At 44.0% G+C, this 24272-nt stretch overlaps 3 protein-coding genes across 3 annotated transcripts; 1 reads left to right on the top strand and 2 right to left on the bottom strand.

The window, feature by feature from the left end:
• Positions 1-1289: 1289 nt before the first annotated feature.
• bckdha (branched chain keto acid dehydrogenase E1 subunit alpha) lies at positions 1290-7132 on the bottom strand. Its single transcript, XM_080547474.1, has 8 exons — positions 7014-7132; positions 5836-6012; positions 5597-5683; positions 5398-5506; positions 4783-4944; positions 4229-4435; positions 3983-4124; positions 1290-2878 (listed from the first exon to the last, which is right to left on the bottom strand). Exons 1-8 carry the CDS (start codon positions 7125-7127, stop codon positions 2536-2538), a joined length of 1341 nt encoding a protein of 446 aa, XP_080403600.1. The 5' UTR covers positions 7128-7132; the 3' UTR covers positions 1290-2535.
• Positions 7133-7574: 442 nt separating this feature from the next.
• On the top strand, positions 7575-11769 carry exosc5 (exosome component 5). Its single transcript, XM_080547499.1, has 6 exons — positions 7575-7693; positions 8136-8249; positions 9304-9425; positions 9940-10080; positions 10502-10591; positions 10850-11769. The coding sequence occupies exons 1-6, from the start codon at positions 7597-7599 to the stop codon at positions 10943-10945; spliced, it is 660 nt and encodes a 219-aa protein (XP_080403625.1). The 5' UTR covers positions 7575-7596; the 3' UTR covers positions 10946-11769.
• A 2157-nt stretch (positions 11770-13926) lies between these two features.
• tmem91 (transmembrane protein 91) lies at positions 13927-20116 on the bottom strand (the record flags this gene model as incomplete). Its single annotated transcript, XM_080547226.1, has 3 exons — positions 13927-14082; positions 16504-16650; positions 19694-20116. 3 exons carry the CDS (start codon positions 20114-20116, stop codon positions 13927-13929), a joined length of 726 nt encoding a protein of 241 aa, XP_080403352.1.
• Positions 20117-24272: the final 4156 nt, after the last annotated feature.

Consider the following 24272-nt stretch of genomic DNA (forward strand, 5'->3'; position numbering starts at 1 on the left):
ATGGCGGTTTGCGACCAACTTGAGGCGCACTACCGCCACCTACCGGACTGTGTTTGACAGGGAAAACTTAATAATGAAAGAAAGGGAGGGAACAGTCGTGCCGTGAACTATCTGTTCCAATCAATATGATGTCCCTGCAGAGCCGCAACACAGTGGTGTCAGACCAGGGTTAGGATTATAGACCAGGGTTAGGGTATAGACCAGGGTTATAGACCAGGGTTAAGGTTATAGACCAGGGTTAGGGTTATAGACCAGGGTTAGGGTGATAGACCAGGGTTAGGGTTATAGACCAGGGTTAGGGTTATAGACCAGGGTTAGGGTTATAGACCAGGGTTAGGGTATAGACCAGGGTTATAGACCAGGGTTAGGGGTATAGACCAGGGTTATAGACCAGGGTTAGGGGTATAGACAAGGGTTAGTGTTAGTGTTAACGATGAATTGAGAATCAAGGACCCCAATTGAAATAAGCCAGTGGCTTTCTTGGGTTTTTATCCTGTTAGTTGACCTTGTATGTAATATGTACTTTCATGTACCTACTTCTGCAAATCTTCTAATAAAGTTTTCAATCAATCAATCAATAGACCAGGGGTATAGACCAGGGTTATAGACCAGGGTTAGGGGTATAGACCAGGGTTAGGGGTATAGACCAGGGTTATAGACCAGGGTTAGGGTTATAGACCAGGGTTAGTGTTATAGACCAGGGTTAGGGTTATAGACCAGGGTTAGGGTTATAGAGCAGGGTTAGGGTTATAGAGCAGGGTTAGGGTTATAGACCAGGGTTAGTGTTATAGACCAGGGTTAGTGTTATAGACCAGGGTTAGGGTTATTGACCAGGGTTAGGGTTATAGAGCAGGGTTGGGGTTATAGACCAGGGTTAGGGTTATAGACCAGGGTTAGGGGTATAGACCAGGGTTAGGGTTATAGACCAGGGTTAGGGTTATAGACCAGGGTTAGGGGTATAGACCAGGGTTAGGGTTATAGACCAGCGATTCTAGGTCACTAGTTCATTGCGACAGCGCCACCTAACAAATTGGATGACCTTATTGTACCCTACATTGTAAAGGCTTATTCCACCCAAATACTACTTTCTGTCTAAGTACTTTGTTTTAAAGGTTTATTGCACCCAAAATATCACTTTATCTAACTACATATTAAGTGTGCTTGCAGTATTATCACTAGGAATATGAGTCAATAGAGATGCATTATCACTAGGAATATGAGTCAATAGATGCTCAGATACATCTGTCAGGCTCTACATATAGTATATACTGTCAAACAAATGTTGTCTGCATATAACTTTTATTGACACCAAGTCTCACAAAACCTGTTTTGTTTTCTCAAAAAGTGTTAGTATTAATTCAAAAAGTGTCCTAGTGTTAATTCAGTAATAACATGACAAGTAACCTTTACACCCACATGTTGGTTGTGAGTTTAACCTTAAAAGGACAAACCCTCTTCTAACATCAAAAAGAAAAATCACACAACACCTCTGCCACACACTGGGGTAACAAACAATGGATAGAAACAGTTGTAATCAAAAGGACAAAACAGCACAAGTGTATACCGGTATATGACCTCTTCTGAAAAGGGAGGAGAATAAAGGAGTTGAGTGGGACGTGTTGACCTGCCTCATGACAAACCAACGTTATGAGAGCTGAACAGACAGCGCTATTTGAAACCACACAGAGGGATATTGTATATATTCATAACTGCCAGTGGTGCAAATGAAGATTATTCAGTTAGTTTTTTATTTGTATTATTCTATACAACAATGTTGAGCATGACAAAGTGGAAATAACTGATTAGTATTACAGGTGATCACACAAGGACTAGCGTCTACAGACTAGCAGTAGAGGCTGCAGCAGCTGCCTGTGTTCTGAGAGAGGACACTGCAGTAGGGCTCATCAGATCTCACAATGCTTGGATAGGTGTTCGACGTTAGTTAATGCTTCATTAAGATGACGTATGGTCCCAAAATATTATTACTTTATTAAACCTCAGATATCCTAGTGAGAGGGAAGGTAACCAACCTAAATGAATGAATGGTCTTTATTTGTCATTGCTACAGTACAGGTACCAAACAACGAAATTTAGGTAAAGGCTTTTAGAAAGAAAGGAGTTCCTTGATCTTTATTGCAGGATTATCGTTTCTACTCACGGCACAACACAGTTTCAACGTGACTCTTTCACTGCGCTTCTAGAAGCAAAACAGCTCTCTTTCTCTTCTCCCCTCTACAAGATCCTAGTAGCAAGGAAGCTGATGAGAAGTATACAAAAATATATTTGAGGACATTTTTAGTCAGATACTCAAATTCAAGGCACAAAAGCCAGAGACGCTCTAGTGGCAGAATGAAAACAATGACTACCTCCCTCACGCATCCTATTGTGCAGAATGTGATTATTTCCACTAGAATTTCCTGAATACAGTAGAATGCATTGTGAGCTGTTTGCGACCCACCCCAACTCTCAGCATCCCGCGTTCCTTCCATGTCTGTCGTTTGCACCTTGCCCTGTTCCAGTGTAACAGTGGAGTGGCTACTTAGCATAGAGGTCAAGTGGATAATGTTCCTTGTACTGCTGCACGTGTCTCCACATGTCCTCCTTCTGTTTGATCAGGCCGGGGGTCATCTCTTCATACACGTCAGAGAACATCAGGTCAGGATGAGGCTTCAGACGCTTCTCGGCCTTCTCAAAGGCCTCCATGACCATCTTGCGTGACTCCTTCCTCCAGGTCCTCTCGTCCTCCTCGCTCCACCAGCTATGAGCGTTCATGTAGTGGCGGAGGCGTGAGATGGGGTGGTCCTGCTTGTCCCAGTAGTTCACCTCATCTACGGAGCGGTAGGCGGAGCTGTCGTCACTGGTGCTGTGGTGACCGATCCTGAGGAGAGGAGGAGGATGATGATGTGAGAAGGTCAAGAGGGTCAAGTCATGCTACAGTGGGGTGTAAACATTTGGGCACCCCTGGTTTAAATGTCTGTTACAGTTCATCTCCAAGTGATTGAAAGCGAACCTGAACACTAAATGCTACAAAGTTAAGCATGAAAACCTTTCTGCACATTTGAAAGCAAGGTTTGTTTTTATTTTTCTGATAAAAAAGGAAAAGGGCCCTGTGCAAAAGTTTGGGAACCCTTTTGGAATATTCATTGTTATCTTTTGAGGAGATGATTACTAAGGCCCAGACCAAGGTGATTTACTCGTTAGAGCTTCAATGAGTCAGGTGAATATAACTCCAGGGTTGAACTATATATTCTGAAGTAACTCCATGCCTTCTAAAGTATCCGACTGCGGTGGCTGTTGTGTCTGGTGTTAAAAACCATGGGCTCCTCTAAACAGTTGTCCAGGGATCAAGATAGTTCACTTCCACCATCAAGGAGAAGACTTGAATATTATTGAAAATCTGTGGAGAGATCTCAAACATGCCGTGTATTTTATGAATATTTCTGAGCTAGAGGTGTTCTGCCAGGAAGAATGGGGAAACATTTAAGAATTGAAAGACTCTTAGCTGGCTACAGGAAGCGTTTGCAAGCTGTTATAGTTGCCCGGGGAGGAGTTACAAAGTACTTGCTGACAGGGTTCCCAAACTTTTGCACAATGCCTTTTTCCTTGTTTTAAAAAAAATGAATCTTGCTTTAAAAATTTGATGAAATGTTTAACTTGGTACCATTTCGAGGTTAGGCTTGCTTCTTTTCACTTGGATGTTAATTGTAAAAAGCATTTTGACTAGCGGTGCCCACATTTTTGCAACCCACTATACACCTTTCTTACAAGGAAAAAATCTAGCTCAGGCCAGGGGCCACTGGCAGTTGTTTGTTTTTTGCTGGAGACAGTATAAGGGGGACAATGAAGAGACAGTACAAGTATAGGGGAAAAGCAGGTGTCTCAGGAGACATAGTGCTGGGGGGTAGTAGATGTCTCAGGAGGAGCAGTTATGGTGTAACCTGAAGAGATGGGTCTTCAGTCTCCGGCGGAATAATTAGCATACCTGTAGGTCATAGCCTCAATGAGGAAGGGCTGGTTCTCAGCCACGGCTCTGCGCCGAGCTTCCTTGGTAGCGTTGTACACAGCAAACACATCGTTGCCGTCTACACGGATAGACATCATGCCATAGCCTGGACCGCGTGCAGCTGAGGAATGAGGAAGTGTATTTCTTAACACACACACACACACACACACACACTGAAACAGACAATTTGAAAGGAAGGGAAGGACAAAGAGAGTGGCCTCTTACCTATGCCATCCCCTCTGTACTGCTCGTTGGTGGGGGTGGAGATGGCATAGCCGTTGTTGCGACAGAAGAATATGAGCGGGCATTCTAGGGTGGCGGAGAAGTTGAACCCGGCGTGGGCGTCGCCTTCGCTAGCCGCTCCCTCTCCGAAGTAGCAGATCACAGCGCGGTTTAAGTTCTCCCTCTTCGCTGCGTACGCCGCCCCGGCCGCTAACACAGACACACGGGAGAAAGTAAATGGATGGACTGCACTTCTATAGCGCCTTTATCCAAAGCGCTTTACAACGGCCTCTCGTTCACCCATTCACACACCAATGGCGGCAAGCGACCATGCAAGGCGCCGGCCCGCTCACTGGGAGCAATTTGGGGTTCTGTGTCTTGCCCAACGGACACCTCGACACGTGGCCAGCCGGGGCTCGAACCGCCGATCTGCCAACCTTGCGATCATTAGACGGCAGCTCTACCTCCTGAGACACAGCCGCCCCTGTATACAGGAGTAAGCACAGTGGAATGGGCCGGGGACATGAATGAGACACATACATGAGGGTGATTCTCACCCTGGGGGATCTGTGTGGCCAGGGGAGAGGAGATGGTGACGAAGTTGAGGTCTTTGCTGCCGTAGTGGACCGGCATCTGCCTGCCCTTCCCCAGGTCATCCACGTTGGCGTAGCACTGCGCCATGAACATGTCCAGGGGGAACCCGCGATACATAAGCACTCCTATGGCATAGCCCAAAAAGTGTTTGTTAGTACTTAATAAACCCAGTTAAAACAAATGCAAGACACTCGTTGGCGAAACACTTAAGGAGCATTTTCAAATGGACCTATCGCTAAACCACGGCCCAAAATAGAAATCGTCACAGCAAAAGTCACGACAGGCAGAAAACTCGGACAAACAACTCGCTAATATCTGATGGTGAAAAGCTTCTAGACGAAATATTCTTGTAATCTTTAAAAAAACATGTCTATTACTTGCTGTGGTAAATCAGAAATCAGAAATTCGCCAACTCCCTCCATTGTAAGTCATTGAATGTCATTCGGTCACGGTCGGTCAGTCACTGTCAGTGAAGCGTTGTTTGTTTGTCCGAGTTTTTAAAGGGGGCGTGGCTTAGCGATAGGTCCTTTGTACAGACGTAGAATGTATCCTCTCAGCAAAGCTCCTTTAGTCCTCACCAGCCTCTCTGTACTGGCCGAAGACCAGGTCGTTAGGGTCCAGCGCTGCGGCACTGCCGATGTGCGTCCCTTCTTCTCCATAGTTGGTCATGTAGAAGGAGATTCGACCCTGCAGGGGCAGATCTCATTAGCTCTCGTATATCGCTCTCGTCTGTTATAGAACGCTGTCTTCAAACCTGACATCAACGTAAGCCCTTACCTGCCTCTGAGACTCATACAGGATGCGGTCCATCGTGTTGAGCAACGTCATCTTCTGATAGAAGTTCAACACGGTTTCCTTGGAGAGCTGGAATGAAACGATGCATAAGAAAAATGCAAACAAGTCGTTATCGAATCAAAAAAGACACAGCCTCTGTAAAGCCTTGATACAGCGTGTTGGCATGAGGGCAGACATTACAGGGGTCCTAGGACAGCAGGGGAGGGCGGTGCCCACTGCACCTGAGGGTCTTCTGAGGGGTTGATGATCTGGCCCTGCCTGTCCATCACCCTGTACACGGGGATCCCAGAGATGACGTTGGGCTGGATGAACTCCAGGTGGTCCACAAACTCTGCCGAGGCGCCAGGGAACTGAGGCTTCTCTGCAGACGAGTCAAAAGGCTGCTGCCGGCGGACTGCCTGAGAGACAGGTAGCAAAACATTACTGGTTATTATTATTATGGTAGCTCTACAGTATAACCTAACACCAAGAAGTCATTGGAAATTACAATGACACTGTTCCAGACCTTATAAGCTACTGTCCCTTCAACTGGAGCTTTAGAGGTCAGGTCTAGAGTGCTTGTTGTGTGTTTTAAGGTTTATAACAAACCATACCTTTTGAAAGCAAGACGGGACCTATCGCTAAGCCACGCCCCAAAATAGAAATTGTCCAATCATATCACAGCAAAAGTCACTACAGGCAGAAAACTCTGACAAACAACTCGCTAATATCTGATGGTGAAAAGCTTCTAGACTAAATATTCTTGTCATCTTTAAAAAAAAAAAAAAAGTCTATTACTTGCTGTGGTAAATCAGAAATCAGTAATTCGCCCATTGTAAGTCATTGAATGTCATTCAGTCACTGTCAGTGAAGCATGGTTTGTTTCTGAGTTTTCAAAGGGGGCGGGGCTTAGCGATAGGAGCCAATCAACAGCTGTGTATACACACCCCCCACAACCGACCAATCAGGATGCAAGAATATCAGGAATATTAAGCTAGCTAGTTACAATTTAGGGTTAGGGTTTAATTCATTAAAAAAACAAGCATAGTTTACAAGCTGTCAGCGCATTGGGATTGGTTTTCATTTACATTGTAGCTATGCAAACCCACTAAAGGGATTCATAAAGGGACATAATTTCGGATTGGGGTGGGTTTAATTTCTGACATTCCAGTTCCATGGAAAGAAACTTAAATATATTCTACAGTGGATGCATCTAGCTTGCCGAGAGAAGCATTATTAACATAACCATATATAGATCATTAATTATAACACCCAATACAATGCTAGTATATAACATTAACCGCTGTATTGAATATTTCTCCCCACGGATTAATCAGACCCCAATACAAGGAAGCGATGGCATAGATGTCAAGCAAGCATCATTTTTCAAATACAAAAGGTGAACAATATATCAACTCACATTGACTCTGAACGATCTCTGCTGGAGAAGACGTGATGCTTTCAACCCTGTCGTTTGACGGATCGCGTGAAAGCAGATCGAGTACATTTTCTTCACTTCTCTGAGCGTCGCCATCTTTGTGTTCCAGAACCACAATGAAACAGCTAAAGTCGGCTCCTCCCCTTTCAAAGTCGGCTCCTCCCCTTTCAAAGTCGGCTCCTCCCCTTTTACTTTTCGCACTAGAAGTGAAAGTTAGCCACCTCCACAAGATGGCAGTAATGCAACATCAAGGAAGCAAGCTGCCGTTAAAACCAAAAGAAGAAGAAGACGTTTTGATTTTTATTAGGAAGTGCAATTAAAATGGACAAACAGGTAATACAGTATTTGAAAGATACTGGGTTGATAGACAAGATTTAACCCCCCCCCCCGCATTTTCTTTATTTCTTTCATTTTTAAGTTTTCCCTGTCAAATATACCGTCCAAACACAGTCCGGTAGGTGGCGGTAATGCGCCTCAAGTTGGTCGCAAACCGACATTCAAACTGAAAAGAAGAAGAAGAAGAAGAAGTTTTGACAACACGATGGAGGTGTGTGTACCATCCAGCATGGAGGTGTGTGTACCATCCAGCCCTGCTCTGAGGGGATTTGGCTGCGAACAGAATCTCCTATCACGACCTGACGGCTCGTCGTCCTTCATTCAAGGTATGTTGGAACATTTGTCGCTGAAACTAAGCAGCGTAGATGACATGTAGCTTAGCACAAGCTGCTATCTTGAGTGAGACACGCTAGCTACCCCCCATGCACCAACTAGCAAAGCTGAACTCCCCAGTTATCTGTCCCTCGTGTGGACTAGACCCATGCTGTATAATACATACTGTAATATGTGTTGTATTGTTAATAACAATGACTGATAGGGCTTACAAGTGATATCTCACACGGAGACCTGACATGCAATTGACCATCACTTTACTGAACTAACTCTATTCAGGTATCACACAGGTTCTATGACTGCATCCGATTAGGGTAGGGAGCGCCCCCTACTGGTTAGGCGTGTTAACATATTTCACAAGACATCACAACATACCACACAATATTATATATGTTTGTGTCTATCTCCCATCTTTGTTTGGATGTGTTTCTGCAGGAGACTCCCGGGTGCTGGCTGGGGTGTACGGGCCGGCGGAGGTCAAGGTCAGCAAGGAGATCTACGACCGGGCGACCCTGGAGGTGGTGATCCAGCCCAAGGTGGGACTACCCAGTGAGTGAGACGTTGTTTGTCATACTTTAAGATGAAGCTTTTGATGATTCGTCGTGTGATGGACCTTTGGATGGGCATTCAAGGCATGCGAAATGTTTAGTTTATTGAAACATAAAAATGACAACAGTCGAAAGTGCCACCGGTAAGCTGTTTGTAGTGAGGGTCAACGGGGGAAACTTGACTTCTGTATCCCAGTAGAGCAGAGTGGCTTAAGATGTGGAAGCTTCCGGTATGAATACATATCTGTATGAATACATATCTCTATGAATACACATCTCTATGAATACACATCTGTATGAATACACATCTCTATGAATACACATCTGTATGAATACACATCTCTTCTCTATGAATACACATCTCTATGAATACACATCTCTATGAATACACATCTGTATGAATACACATCTCTATGAATACACATCTGTATGAATACATATCTGTATGAATACATATCTATGAATACACATCTCTATGAATACACATCTGTATGAATACACATCTGTATGAATACACATCTGTATGAATACATATCTATCTGTATGATTACACATCTATATGAATACATATCTGTATGAATACACATCTGTATGATTACACATCTGTATGATTACACATCTGTATGAATACACATCTATCTGTATGATTACACATCTATATGAATACATATCTGTATGAATACACATCTGTATGATTACACATCTGTATGAATACATATCTATATGAACACACATCTGTATGAATACACATCTGTATGAATACATATCTCTATGAATACACATCTGTATGATTACATATCTGTATGAATACACATCTGTGAGACGAGACACTAGCAGGCTTCCACTTCTGTACAGTTTTTTTTAAAAACGGTTTATGTTTTAAAATCCTAGAATAGGTGAATTATACAGCATATTCTGCAGGGATGCCTGGTGCACCATTCATCACCACAAGGTGGCAGTATGATACAGTTAGCACAGGGCAATAATATATCTCTCTCAAACAAAGATTATGTGATGATTGGGGCACTAAGGGGGATGTCTCAACCTTGTTTCAGGTGTCAGAGAGCGTGCACGGGAGCAGTGTGTGAGGGAGACATGCGAGGCGGCTCTTCTCTCCACTCTTCACCCCCGCTCCTCCTTCACCCTCGTCCTCCAGGTGGTCCATGACGACGGCTCAGTATCCTTCAGTTGAATTTTGTACACCTTTTGTACACTTGTTGTTTGTTACTTGTTCTTATTTTGCTATGACTTTTGCTCTTTTATTATGTTCTTGTATATGTAAAGCACTTTGTGAGCCCTGGTCTGGGATAGGTGCTATACAAATACATTTTACTTACTTACTTACTTACTTACTTGAATAAAAAAAACATATTTTCCTTGTTAGTCCATATTTGCGAAGTGTTTGCTGAAAGGGAATCAAACTTAGCAGGTAAACTTACAAGTTTGGCTAAAACTTTAGAAGACAAGAGATAAAGTAATCTTATTCATGATTAGCTTTGTTTTGGGCATTTCAGCTACTATTGGAAAAACCTGTGCAAGTGCTTAGTACATGTTGACCTGCGCCGTATAGCTCTCAGTAGGGTGATAAATCCAAAATGCATTTTGATCAATGGCTAAACCACATGTCTGTATAGTAATCTGTTATTGGAGTGCGTACCCTTGAAGGATGCTGTTCCTTATCCAGCCGCCAGCTCTTGTCCTGCTTCTTGAACGCGGCGTGCATGGCCCTGATGGACGCAGGGCTGCCTATGAGCTGCCTGTTCTGTGGCGTGACCTGTGCCATCGACACAGACGGCCAGATCATCACTGACCCCACGGCAGCTCAGGAGAGGGTAAGTAAAGATCCTGTTGACGACACTCGACTCTTCCTGTCTCCCCCCCCCCCCTCCTTTGGATCACACGTGTATCGTGTCTTGCAGACATTTCTGCTTCTCTTCAGGCTACATTAACTTCTGTCCCTCCTGCAACCTCTCCCATCCCCCAGTTCAGTTTCTACTATATATTTAAATGATGTCAGCCCACCGCCTCAAGCTCAACTCTGCCAAATGCCAAAACATTGCATAGTCAGAAGATATACCTACTTAACATTTGTGTGCACTTTATTCCACATATCTCTCTCTTTCTCTCTATCTATATATTTTTCTGTTCATTACCTTTCTATCAGCAATACCCTCAGCTTTGTGGCATATTGATTGTGAATATTCCTATTTGAGCATGAACCTGTATATATTATCTACTTTTTTATTTTCCTAGGAATGTCGAACTTTGATGACCTTCGCTATTGACAGTAAAGAGCACAGAGTGATGATGTCATCCACCAAAGGATCTTTTACAGTTCATGAGGTCAGTAAGGGTTAGGGCCTCTACAAGGTTGTTTTTTTTAAAAGAAAAGTCATATTTTTAATGGTGCTGTTGGAAGTGCATGTATGACAAACGAATGCTCTTGTTCTCTAAGCAAGAGGAGTAGAGTCTGTCTGTCGATGTTTGTCTGTTGTAAACTGAAATGAACTCTTTCATTCCTGTTTCCTTTCAATAGCCTATTGTAGTGTCACATGGCATTGTTCTGTAAGATACTAATGTTGTCCCTCTGTCCTCACACAGCTCCAGCAGTGCATAGCAGTGAGTCAGAAAGCCTCAGAGAAGATCTTTCAGTTTTACAGAGACTCTGTCAAACGTCGGTACTCCAAGACACTCTGAGAGAGAAATCTTACTTTTTTTTACAGACATTTTACACACAAGACATTTGGACAGCCCTTTACTTTTTGCAGTCTTAAAATATCAGCTGTTGAGGTTAATCTCCCATGCAAAAACAGATCAACAGAAATCTGTGGAAATAACTGAATGATGTTATGATGCTTGCAGCATGTACAGTAAATTAACCACGGCTTTGTATTGTTGTAAAAACCGTGGTACCTCATAATATAACAGTTATCACAATATGATAACTGATCAAACAAAAAATATTAATTTGATTCTCAAACCTTTCAAGATGGGCTGAAATGTTGTAACAAGGACTTTTCGCAGGGTGTGGATGATGTCTTATGTGATACATTAACAGTTCTGTATGATTTATACCGTTAACTTGGATTTTGGTCAAATGTAGTCCTGTTGAAGACAGACTAAAGTAGTCAAAGAATTGACAGTTGATGAGCAGTCATTTGAAGCACACAGTCTGAAGCACCCAGAAGTGGCAGTAAACAGCAGTTTCACTCAACTCTTAATCAGATATGGAAATATGAATGTTTAGTCAAGTGCATTTATTTGATTCGTTTAAGATGTTCTTTAATATATGTACACATACTTTAACACAAGATTGTGAAAGGTACATCTAACCAGTTTTTTCAACCATACCCATTTCCCTCAATTAAAAACCTGGAGTGCCAGGCTGCTGAAAGGAACGTCCTCACTGCCACAACCTTTGACCTCTGCTGGCCAGACACGACGATAACTGCAGGAGTCATGGATCACGCTGTCTGGTTATCTGAGTTGTGTTTTGTCATCTTACACCAATAAATGTCTAACCCCCCCCCTCTGACCAGATTTATTATGATTCATTTAGAATAGAGGTTGCTTTCATATGCATACAAAAAAGGTCTCTAACACATCCCATGGTAGCTTTTATACATGCTTGATGACATTTCCATAACCATATTTCAGCTGTACCAAACCAGAATTAGAATTTGGCTGGTGGAGGTAGAAGTCAGATGACGGGGTCAAGGTAACGCATGGGGGGGTAATCAAACGGGTTTGATACTGTTCCTCATTCCGTCCCATGCATCACAATGACCCTGTCCTCCACCTGCACAGAGGTGTGTTTATCTAGTGCAGTCATACAGGGTAGCACATCACTATCACTAGTGTCGTAGTCATGGTTACTCATCATGTTTTTTAAGTGCTTACTAATTGTTAGTGATAATCAACCCAGTCTTGATACAACACTGATTCTTTGCATATTGCTTTTAAACTATAAAACTATATACAGTATCTAAATAGAAAATGTCAACACATTTTGGACTGTATACATCTGGAGTCTCTGTGTTTTCTAAGATGGACTCCTTATGGATCAGCGTGTTTATTTATGGCACACTGAATTCAAGAAGCTGAACTCCCAACGTGGGTTTTTGTCATTTTGCTTTTGTAGGAATCATTCCAGACACACAGAAGACAGTTGAAGCATTGAACAAGTTAAATATGGCAGAGTGCATACACCATGCATGCATATTCACTGTGGCATTGTGGTACGGTGGGGTTATGCACATGATGTGCCAAGCATTTTGGTATCATCATTTGTGAAACATTTCTATACACAAGTTATGGACAGACAGGTAATGACACAGATAATAGTATTCAACCACACTCTCGGCTTATGATGACATGGTTGGGAAGTGTCAGTGACAGCAGTGTAATTCCCTGTGTTGCATGTTGGAGAGAAAACAGACGGTGTATATTTGGGTACAGTACAGGAAGTCAGTAGCCTTGAGAACCGATGGTTCTGGAGCCTAACGGCCCTTAGAGGGCAGGAGCCTATCTCCTGTTTCCATAGCGTGAGGCCGGCTGGTATGTCGCAGGGTCTTACCCCCCAATCCAACCCTTAATGCTGAGTGCCAAGCAGGGAGACATCGGGTACCTTCTTTTATTTTCTTCTTTGGTATGACTCTGCCTCCCAATCTCAGGGCAGACGCTCTAACCGCAAGGCCACTGAGCTGTTACAGTAGCTTCACTTAATGTGATGACTCGTGCTAGGATCCCCTGTGCTCTCACTCTTCTCCCTACCCCCCCCACTCTTCTCCCCACCCCCCCCACTCTTCTCCCCACCCCCCCCACTCGCGTCACTTCAAATGTGGATCACTTCAATCAGGAATCAATTCCTTTGTCCAGAGTTATGGTGATGACATTTTATAATCGTAGCTTTATTTTTTTTATACACTATAATTTACATAGACTTTTAGTCTTTTCTGGTTCAATTGTTTTGGCACATAATGACTCTCAGTTTGTCTTTTATTCTCACAAGGATCAGTCTTTTTTTTTTTTTACGCCGGTTCTGATAGAAATCAGACAGCCGGTTTGCAGTAGTAACGATGGAGAAAGGCAGAGGACGGAGGAGGTTGGTTCGTGTGCTGAAGCAGTGCTTTTCCGAGGGCGTCCTGTGGTGGGATGTGTGTCTCTACGCCTGGCAGATCCTCAGTGAGCTCCGTTAGGGTCGCCTGCTCCCGTGTCCTTGTCAAGACCTTCACACACATCCACACTCATCGTAGTCCCACTCCTGAGCCAGTTCATTTAGCGGCACCCTCTTACCCTCTTAGCACATCTTACAGCGTCTTAAAGACTGCTTTGAATCATTCACTGATCATGTTTTTATTTACTGTACTGGCTATTGGATTGATGTGTCAACATGGACAACATCTGACTCAAATATGCTCCATGGTTTTATCCTGGGAACGAATCACATGAGGTCATCATACTCCGAGGGTGTCATCTTGTGATGTCCACGTGTGGTTGTGCAGTGCAGTCTGGGATTTCCTGGGATTAGTGTTTGTGGTAGGTTGTCTGGGTCAGGGTCAAAGGGTGACAGTTGTGAATTGTGACAGTATATCCAGGTGGTGGGTTTTATGCGTGTCGATGTTTGTGTGTACGCAGGTGAACATGTACTGTACGTGTGTGAGTGTAAGTGCTGGGCGTTACGGCGGGCTTCCAGACAGATATGAGATGAGAGCAGCGATGGCACAGATGTACGTGATGATTCCAAACACGATGGACAGCACAGAGAGCCACAGGGCCTGGCGAGAGGCGGCGCTGGCCCCCTGATAGTCCCCCTCAGCCGACGCCTTGTTGGTCTGAGAGAACAGAGGAGAGAGGAACGATAGAACAAGGAGAAGGAAGAGAAGGAAAGGTAACGTGAGAACATGTACGTAAGCAAAATCTAATGAGTATCTTAATACACTAAACTGCTAGACAGAGTCTGTTGTCCTGGTTAATCCTGTAACAGCGTCCACCTCCCCCATTTCATTATTCTGCTGTGTGCCATAATCCGACACATCTGGGTGTAATCCCTGTTAAAACCCCAGATGTCATTCCATAATGTCCATAATGTCCACACTCGCATTTAAGACTGTCACCTGGGTCAGTGGAAAGCACTACATTTACGTTAAGCTGCCCCTTTAACCTGTTTAGTAACTTTGGAATGACTGTATTGTATGAACATTGTTACAGAGTAATTTGAGAATAATTATATAGCATATGGAGTTGAGCTGTTTGTGTTGTTATTACACAAATGGAATAAAGGGCTTTGGGTGACGGTGTGTAACCGTTGGTTACGGTGTGTAACCCCAGTTAGGTAATAAGACATATAAGACCCTATCTGCAGCACTCTAGTTGAGGGGGGATGAGGTGGGATGGCATCCCCCCTGAAATAAAAATGGTCAAAATCATCCCCCTTCTAAAACTGCCATCCCCCCTTTCCATCCCTTATGTCATTTTTTATCAATGAACGTGGAACAAAAAAAATATTTTGCACTTATTGTCAGAGTGTGGTATGGTATCTATGTAAGAGCAGTGGTGCCATGGTAGCCCGGGGACTGACTCCAATTCTGAGGAGCCTTGGTCAAGAGCAATGACAGGAGTATCTGACACCTAACATCCATAACATGCATGTTGTTTTAGGAGTATAATAATGATCTCCATGCTTTAATAATAATCAAAAGGGTACACAGTTGGTCTCCCATCCTCTGCGCTGTCATCAGCACAAATTGTTTGTTGCTTATTGTTTTTTTACAACGTGAGTCCTGCCTATCTGCTGAAACTCTATTCAGTTACACCTGGAGCAGGCTGAGAGGCTGTGTGTGACTGATGCCAGCCCAGCCCAGCCCAGCCCAGCCCAGCCCAGCCCATAAAGTCTCATGCACATCAAACCCATTTCATTCTGCAAACCTTCTATTCACAAGCCCATAAAGGAGGGGTGATCTGGTTAGATTTCTCCCTCATCTCCTTCACAGAACCGGGGTGACAGTGGGGTGCAAAAATGTGCGCACCCCTGGTTTAAATGTCTGTTACAATTAATCTCCAAGTGATTGAAAGCAAACCCGAACACTAAATGCTACAAAGTTAAACGTGACACCTTTCTGCACATTTAGCAAATAAAGCAAGGTTTCTTTTTATTTCCATTTTTCAGAGTTTTTAAATGATAAAAAAGGAAAAGGGCCCTGTGCAGAAGATTGGGAACCCTTTTGGATTATTCTTTGTTACCTTTTGAGAAGATGATTACTAAGGCCCAGACCGAGGTGATTTACTCGTTAGGGCTTCAATGAGTCAGCTGAATATAATTCCAGGGTTGAACTAAACTCCTCAAAAAAAGTTCAGAAACGTATTTCGGTCGATTATTCCTCCCCTTTAATAACACCAATTGGTATTGGATTTTATATCGTTGGAAAGCCTGATTAGTCACCTTTACAACGAGGTACAACTTGTAAGGATCATGCATTCGTGGAATGAGCAACACAGCCAAAATCGTAGTTTATTGCGAGCTTTCGGTCATAGACCTTCTTTAGGCATAAAGCAGACAAGTGAATGCAGTGGTATAAAGGGTTCAAACAACATCACTTGATTAGCCAATGCACAACACCTGTGTCAAACATGTCACCTAGTGGCTAGGTATCAAGGGAATTGTAGTCCTAGATTTAGTGGACTACAAAAGCATACACACGTGTTCATGAGACAGGAAACACCAAAATACATCAAATATATACAACATAACAGAACAGAAAACTATAGAGAAATGCTACAACATGCAGACATCAGGCAGTAGCCATCATATAGCATAGAACATTTAGGGCCGGTTTCAGAGACAAGGCTTAAGCCTAGTCCTGGACTAAATCACACTTTCAATGTAAAATCTCCATTGAAGATGCTTTGTAGTCTAGGATTAGGCTTAAGCCTTGTCTGTGAAACCGGCCCATAGTGTCTAAAGTAATGTATTCATAACACTCATGTCGAAATCCTGATTCAAACCTAGGGGTTTGATTGCTCCCAGCAATCGTCCATTGTAAACTGCCCCACATCCCTGTAGTGATGCATCTGTCCTCACAACTTTGCACAATTTTTTTGTCCTTACACACAAAACACGTACTGAAACCGAACCGAAACCGTGACCCAAAAACAGAGGTTCATACCGAACCGTGGGCCAACAGAACTCCCCTAGTTGGTGTGTAGTAGGTGTGTAGTAGGTGTGTAGTAGGTGTGTAGTAGGTGGTGTGTAGTACCTTCTGTGACAGGTAGAAGGCAGCGATCCCCAGGGGCCAGAAGCAACACAGCATGGAGAAGAAGGCCAGGCCCAGGTAGTCCTGGGGGAACATCAGAGGGAAGTCGCTCTCGCTGTCCGTGTCGCTGAAGTCCTCGCTGGACGAGTCCTGGAGGACACAAACACATCATCCACTGACCAGGACACAAACACATCATCCACTGACCAGGACACAAACATCATCCACTGACCAGGACACAAACATCACCCACTGACCAGGACACAAACACATCATCCACTGACCAGGACACAAACATCATCCACTGACCAGGACACAAACATCATCCACTGACCAGGACACAAACATCATCCACTGACCAGGACAGAAACACATCATCCACTGACCAGGACAGAAACACATCATCCACTGACCACTAGATTACATCAGCCAATTTAGCACCTGATAACTATACTGTATATGAAAATATCCAATGTCCTCTTTAAATGTGTCGTAGTAACAATGTGTTAACTATTTCTGTTTTTATTATAGATAATAAAGCACTTGAATGTGTAGCTGATATCCTATGATGTTAATAAGATTGAAGGGAATACACACACTGTATGTTATGTGAACACTGTACACACTGTGTATGTTTGCTGCTGTTACATTGTTTGCGTCTTCTAAATGGACTGACTTATATAGCGCCTTTATCCAAAGCGCTTTACAACGGCCTCTCATTCACCCATTCACACACACATCCACACACCAATGGCGGCAAGCTACCATGCAAGGCGCCGGCCCGCTCACTGGGAGCAATTTGGGGTTCAGTGTCTTGCCCAAGGACACTTCGACATTGTGGCCAGCCGGGGCTCGAACCGCCGATCTGCCGACCTTGCAATCATTAGACGCCGGCTCTACCTCCTGAGACACAGCCGCCCCATAGGTCTTCTCAAACAATGAGTATATTTTTTGCTGGTGCCAGTAAGACAATGTGACTGAATGGGGTTATCCTGAGTGTGCACTAGCTATGCCGCCCGGAGGCAATATGTGACTCATGCTTTTTTAGAAAGGACTTCACATTCAATCTGGCTTCCTCTCTCTGACCTTATTTTCTAGTTTTTGTCCTTTTTCCTGCAGAAGATAATCTGGTTAATTTCCAGCAGTGCCTGATTACTAATTCACCTCACGTAGCATTTAGTTTAAAGCCCCTCACCCCTTCCAGAGCAGACACATAGTAAATACATAGTGAATAATACCCACATAGTTTTCTTTTTAGCTTGTTTTTTTGGTCCTGTATGCTGCTATGATTAAGGAAGAAGATGACAAAGGAGTCTTTCTATCTCAATAAAATGTCACATTCAGCAGTTTGAAATAATAGTTCAAACAGATTCCTTTTCTAGTATTGTGCTGCTGTCACGGTGTCTGAGTCTGGGAGTCTAGTCTTGTTCCCTGATGTTACAATTCATCTGCCGCGCTAAGCACTTCCTATCAGTCGGGTGTCAGCCTAGCGTACTCTGCCGTCAACAAAGTACATTGAGGTCGTGGTTCAGAAAGCAGTTCTTGTCTCAGGGAGGAAGTGAATTCATCAGGGGGGCAGAGAGAGAGTCAGAGAGAGTCAGAGAGAGAGTCAGAGAGAGAGTCAGAGAGAGAGTCAGAGAGAGAGTCAGAGAGAGAGAGTGAGAGAGTCAGAGAGAGTCAGAGAGAGAGAGTCAGAGAGAGTCAGAGAGAGAGTCAGAGAGAGAGAGAGTCAGAGAGAGTCAGAGAGAGTCAGAGAGAGAGTCAGAGAGAGAGTCAGAGAGAGAGTCAGAGAGAGAGAGAGTCAGAGAGAGAGTCAGAGAGAGAGAGTCAGAGAGAGAGTCAGAGAGAGAGAGTCAGAGAGAGAGTGAGAGAGAGAGTCAGAGAGAGAGAGTCAGAGAGAGAGAGTCAGAGAGAGAGAGTCAGAGAGAGAGTGAGAGAGAGAGTCAGAGAGAGAGAGTCAGAGAGAGAGAGTCAGGGAGAGAGAGAGTCAGAGAGAGAGAGAGAGTCAGAGAGAGAGTCAGAGAGAGAGAGAGAGTCAGAGAGAGAGTCAGAGAGAGAGTCAGACACTGGCTGGTGACACATGACTTGTGATGTTGTCTCTCCTGCTCTCTCTCTGCTCACACCGTACTGATCACCATTACTCCTTTACACAGGACCGCTCAAACGACTCTTATGTTTGGTCGCTCTACTGTACCTGGGCTTTGGAAATAAAACAAAGGAGACGAGCTTGTTTCCATTTCTGCGGGGTCAGGCTGGTTATGCATCTGACACAGCCTGGGCCATCGCCAGCGTGCACAATGTGTTTGAAATATGAAATGTCATTTGGAATGGTTTTACAATTGACATGTTGATTCAAACATTGTTGTTTATTTATTGTGTGTGTGTGTGTGTGTGTGTGTATGTGCGTGTGTGTGTGCGTTTGTGTGTGCGTGTGCAAGGCTAAATATTAATAAGAGCAGACATTTGCAATTCTGGGACACTGTGGGTATGTGTTTTTTTCTGTGTTTTCCGTTTTTGCCATATTGTCAGTGTCTGAGCCTCGGAAACGCGCTATATAAATATAATGAATTATTATTATTATTATTATTATTATTATTATTATTATTATGTAATTGAACCATTATGCAATACCTAAGACATTTTATCAACTGCCCAAAGATTTACACAAGTTACATAAATATATAAATATAGACCTGACAGACCTAACATTCTAAGCATATTCAGATTTGTTTACTATTAATACAAACCTGGAAAGAATTGATTATCTAGAGGTGACTTTGGTGTCTACATTTCTACATTTCACTCAGGGTGGCCTCTGTTCACTGATGGATGAAATAGACCTGGCAATGGCTCACTGCAGCGTTGTCATTACCAGCCCAACAGCAGGCCGAGGTTAATGTAACTCCACCATACCAACTGCTGCCTGTTGCTCATGGGAGTCCCTCTCCTTATACAAAGTATTTTAAGTTTCCCTCTGATTTCAAAATACCGCTTTGATGCTGTCTGTTCTGTTCTGCTTTGTTTTTGTGTTTAAAGTTTAAACCGGTTGTTTCTTTGCATTTCACTGTACTGTAGATGTAGACGTGTAGATGTGCTGTGTGTGGGAGGACGTTGTGGTTGAGACAACAGCAGATTGTCTAGTCCCTGTGTGTACGTCACGCCACACCGTGCTGCGAGGGAGAGGGCATCTTACCTCAGAGTCCGGCAGCAGGTCATCCTCATCCTCCAGGCTGTAGGACACACTGTGGACGTCCTGCGTCTCCTCCAGCAACTTCCTCTCCAGGGACGAGCCGGGAGCGATGTCCACAAACGTGGTCTCCAGGTAGTCCTTACAGTGCAGCCCCAGGGCGTCTGTGTGGCCCCAGATGGGAGGAGGGGGGTACAGGGACTCCAGAGTGCCGGGGAGGGAGCAGGGGTCCAGCAGCTGCTGCTGCTGAAGTTCTGCCGGGCCACGGCAGTAGCTCCTCCATGCCAGAGGGGGTAAGGTTTTGCCCTCCTCACACCTCACTAGAATGCCCTTGAACAGTCCCCTGGGAGACCCCGTGCTGCTGGGTCCTCCAATGTTCTTGGGGCTCTCTCCCAGAAGAGGGTGTTCCAGCTCATCCAAACTCTCCATCCCCACTAGACGAACACCAGGCGGAGGGGCCACCACAGCATCGACTGACAATCAAAAAAAAAAAAAAAATTCAGAGCTCCTCCCCGGAGCGCGTCCTTTGGGATTTACGCAAAAGCTGCCGCTTTGCCGGCTTTGTTAGCACAGTGATAATCCATCTTTAATCCAATTCTTTAATTTCTCTCTTATTACAGGATTTGTCCTCAAATTGAAGGACAAAAGCCGGAACCATGGTGGAATGAAATGTCCTTGCTCCGCCAGCGCCAGCTCTCCCTGCTCTGCTGTTGTGCTGAAGTTTTCTTTGGAGATTTAAGCTCTGGTGGAGGCGCTTCTATAGATAATTTTTTCCTCACATGTCATATGCTGTTTGTCCCAGGGCTTGATGGCTTTCTGCTGGGCCCTTGTCTCTCAGTTCACATGATTGAATATGTCTGTGTTCGTCAATATGCTAATGGTTTCTCACACATTAACATCTAGAGTTGTCCATGTTGAGGATGGAGTACCTTGATTAGCACAAGGCAATGGATATGGAACATATAACCTTGACTCCCCTCTAGGCCTCTAGGCCTCTAGGCCTCTAGGCCTCACACAGGTCCTGCGAGAGTATCGAGCCTTGATCCTCACAAAGTATCAGTTACAGAATCATCTTTGGCCAAATCTTTGGAATTCAATCCTTATCTTGAAAGATAAAAAAAAATGTTTGGATGAGTTGGCAGTTCAGAAAGAACATTAGAGAGAAACAGCTATAATGATCGCAATTCCAGGCTGTTTTTATTCTACTGCAGATATAAACGTGTACAAAAAAAAGGACCAAAAACCCCCAAAAACGGTAGGACTGTAAGTGTTGAATGAAACCTGTGTTCACAAACACTACCTGAGAAAGCAGCAACTAGCCGTGAGTCGAGGGTTCAGCGATAGACAAGCAATGTGGCTCCAGAAATAGACTCCTGCTGCAGCAGCAGGTCAGCACTTCTGCTTGTTAATCTGCTGTTGCTCGGCCAAGTGATAATGAAGAAATCAGAGTCCTCAGATATGGATTGCTGGCTGTGTGTTTGCTGCTCGCGATGCGGTTTTGGTTCAGGACAGGCTAGGAGTGAGACTAGCAGTGAGCCAGTCAGGAGTGAGACAGTCAGGAGTGAGACAGTCAGGAGTGAGCCAGTCAGCACCGTGTCCAGTCACCCGCCTTCTGCTCGTCCGTCAACGTGCTGCCGCACTGCCGAAAGGAGAAACACAGTCATGAGTAACATTCATTGATTCTTCATATTAATTTTGCATCTCTGCACATAATATCTTGTCTCGGATAGTCATATCATACACCACAAAGGCTCCTGACTCAGTGCTGGTCGGTCTCAGAGTACATTCTAGGGACATAGCTGAGCCAACACTTATTCACACGCTGAGAGGGTAAAGCACATGACACAGTGTCCAAGTACTCTCAAGTAAAAGTGTTCTCTGACAGATCTAAACACCAGGCTATAGCTTCTGACTACCCTACTGCCGTAGATAGAGACCCAGTGTGTGCTATCCAATCCTAGCTTAAACAAGTTCCTAGGTCACCTTGTGTGTTAGAAGGAATAGATCTTCCTTCTTTCCTTGAAGATACCCAGATAAGTGTCACAATAAAAAATACTGTGCATTCTCTGTTGTTACCTGGGTTATTTACCTGAGTTACCTGAGTTGAGTTACCTGGGTTAGGCCCATGGCCGCCGTTCTCCCGTCTTGTCCTTGATGCATGTTAACGTATGGTTAAAACTTAGTCATATGTTGCTTTGAAACTGTTAAATTGGTAAATGTGTATACTCTATTCTCATTCTTCCTATGTACATTAATGTGAGGTTGTGCGCTAGATAAAGGTTCTGTTAATGCAGCACAACATAATCGTGACCTGGTTCTCCCATTTAATATCTGATGTTCACATGCATCGTTAACGAGACGTAGAGAGAGTCAGCTTCAGATATTGGTCTGAGTGTAAACCTATAATGAAAATCCTGGACGAGCCCCCAATTTATGTTACGACTCCCAGATCTTACTGCTCTACATCTAGGGGGTGTAGGGGTGTATGTACCCCAGCTTCCTGTGGGGAAACTAATAATAAGTCACAACAAGTAGAACTAAAGTGCAATCATTTACTAACAAAAATAGTGGTGAGGTTATAATACACAAGCCACAGGACAACAGGTAGACTATGTGCGGTGTCAACTCAGAGAATTCCAAAATAAAGTGCAACCCTATCAACTGTCTATATACATTGTATGCAACATTTACGTAACGTTATGCAAGTGGAGAATTGTAACATATTATGTCAGTGTACTATAGCTTCTGGTCACTGAGTGTTCATTATGGAACATGGGAGAGTGCTTCTCTGCCCTGTTTCAAGTCTCTTATAGTTCCAGCCTCTAATGCAATGCTTTTAATGAATTGGTGGCTATATGCTAATACGCAAACATGCTAATATGCTATTATGCTGCATTCCTCTGTGCGTCTCTGTTATTACTTTTCTGTGCTCTCCAGTTATGGAGGACCAGTCGCTCTGATACTGAGCCAGCCCAGGGATCATTCAACAACACATTCATGCTCGCTGACGTCAACAATATCTCTGGGATAAGCTGCATGCATGCACGTACGCACGCACACTCGCACGCACGCATGCTCTCACACTCACGCACACACCACCTCTGCCTATCCAGTCCCTATCCACTATAGAAGTCCTCTGTCAGCTGTATCAGCCTGCCTCCTTCCTGACTCTGCAGCTCATAAACCAGACAGGTGGAGGGAAGCTGCAAGGACGCGCCGCAAATCACCTCAGACACTTTTATAGAGAACTCTTTTCTACCTCCTCCTTCCCTTTCTTTTTCTCTTTCTCTCTGTCACACACACACACACACACACACACACACTCTCACACACACACACACACACACACACACACACACAGCCTCTCTCTTCCTCACCTTTACTTCCTCCTCTTACCTTTTATTTGATCCTCCTCTTATCTCCTCATCCATCACTCGCTTTTCTCTGTCTCCCCCTTTACCTTCCTTTCAGGTTAACACTAGAACAGCCATGAGGGGCCCTGTGTGTAAAGACATTTCTTTATATCTTTGCACTTAATCAAATTTCAGGACCCTCCTTTCATGACTTTTCCTAGATATGTGCGTTCTACCACCCAGTATCCTTACATTTTCTAAATCTAAAGCAGGATAAGCTAGTATGAAGTTATTTTGCCGTTTTTCTGTGTAGGAAGCAGGCTAATTTACAAGTGGCCAACTAGTGGTCGTTGTGTGTAAGTAGCAGCTTGAGCATTGTAAAGACTATGGTCATTTGACCCCCGAGGTGGCTCTTATAGTAGGTAAAAAAAAAGGCATGGCTGTTCTAGTGTTAAACTCCCATTTCAAAGGCAGAAAACACCAAGAGAACATTCCTGCTGACTCACACTCTGTACCTATGCTGTAACTCTCTCACTGCGTAACTCTGTTATGTAGCCGTGTATTCCAGTGGGACTCGAGCTGTCACATTGGGAGAGTAAGGCCTTGTCCACACGGAGATGAATTTGGGTGCATCTGCCAACGTTTTTTGCATTCTGGGAGCCTGAAGACTCTATTTAAAGATGTATAATTACCATTAGAATGGGAAAGGATAGAGTGAGGGTCCAGACTGGATGTGTCTCTGAAGTTCCCAGTGTGTCTGTGGAATTAAGCTAATTTATCAACCCTATACATGGCCCACTGTAGTCTTGCATAGCCACACCAACAGATAGATTAGCAGATCTGGCTTGGATGGAACTGGATGGAGCGATAGGAGAATGTGCTCGCAATCTCATTGGATGGTCCAAGAAACATGCCCTTTAAATGGTTGTTTGTTGTTATGTATGTCGTCTTTTCCCGACTGAGTAGGACTATTTAGCAAAGTTGTTGCCTATGCTAGTTTGCAATATTAAAGAAAATGGGAGACAATCTTTTTTTTTTTTTAGCTCTGCCCAAGCAAGGCATTTGATTTATATAACATGTCACTCATTTCAAACCAGTTTCCACCCTTTGCAGCTACTTTCAGCTAATAGTATTTATTTCCCCAGGCTTTCCGAACTAGTTACTGTAACCTCAGATCATTTAAGAATTTACACACACACACACGCACGAATGCACACACACACACACGCTAA

This window comes from Nansenia antarctica (assembly GCF_963989245.1).
Source record: "Nansenia antarctica genome assembly, chromosome: 17".
NCBI classification, from domain to species: domain Eukaryota; kingdom Metazoa; phylum Chordata; class Actinopteri; order Argentiniformes; family Microstomatidae; genus Nansenia; species Nansenia antarctica.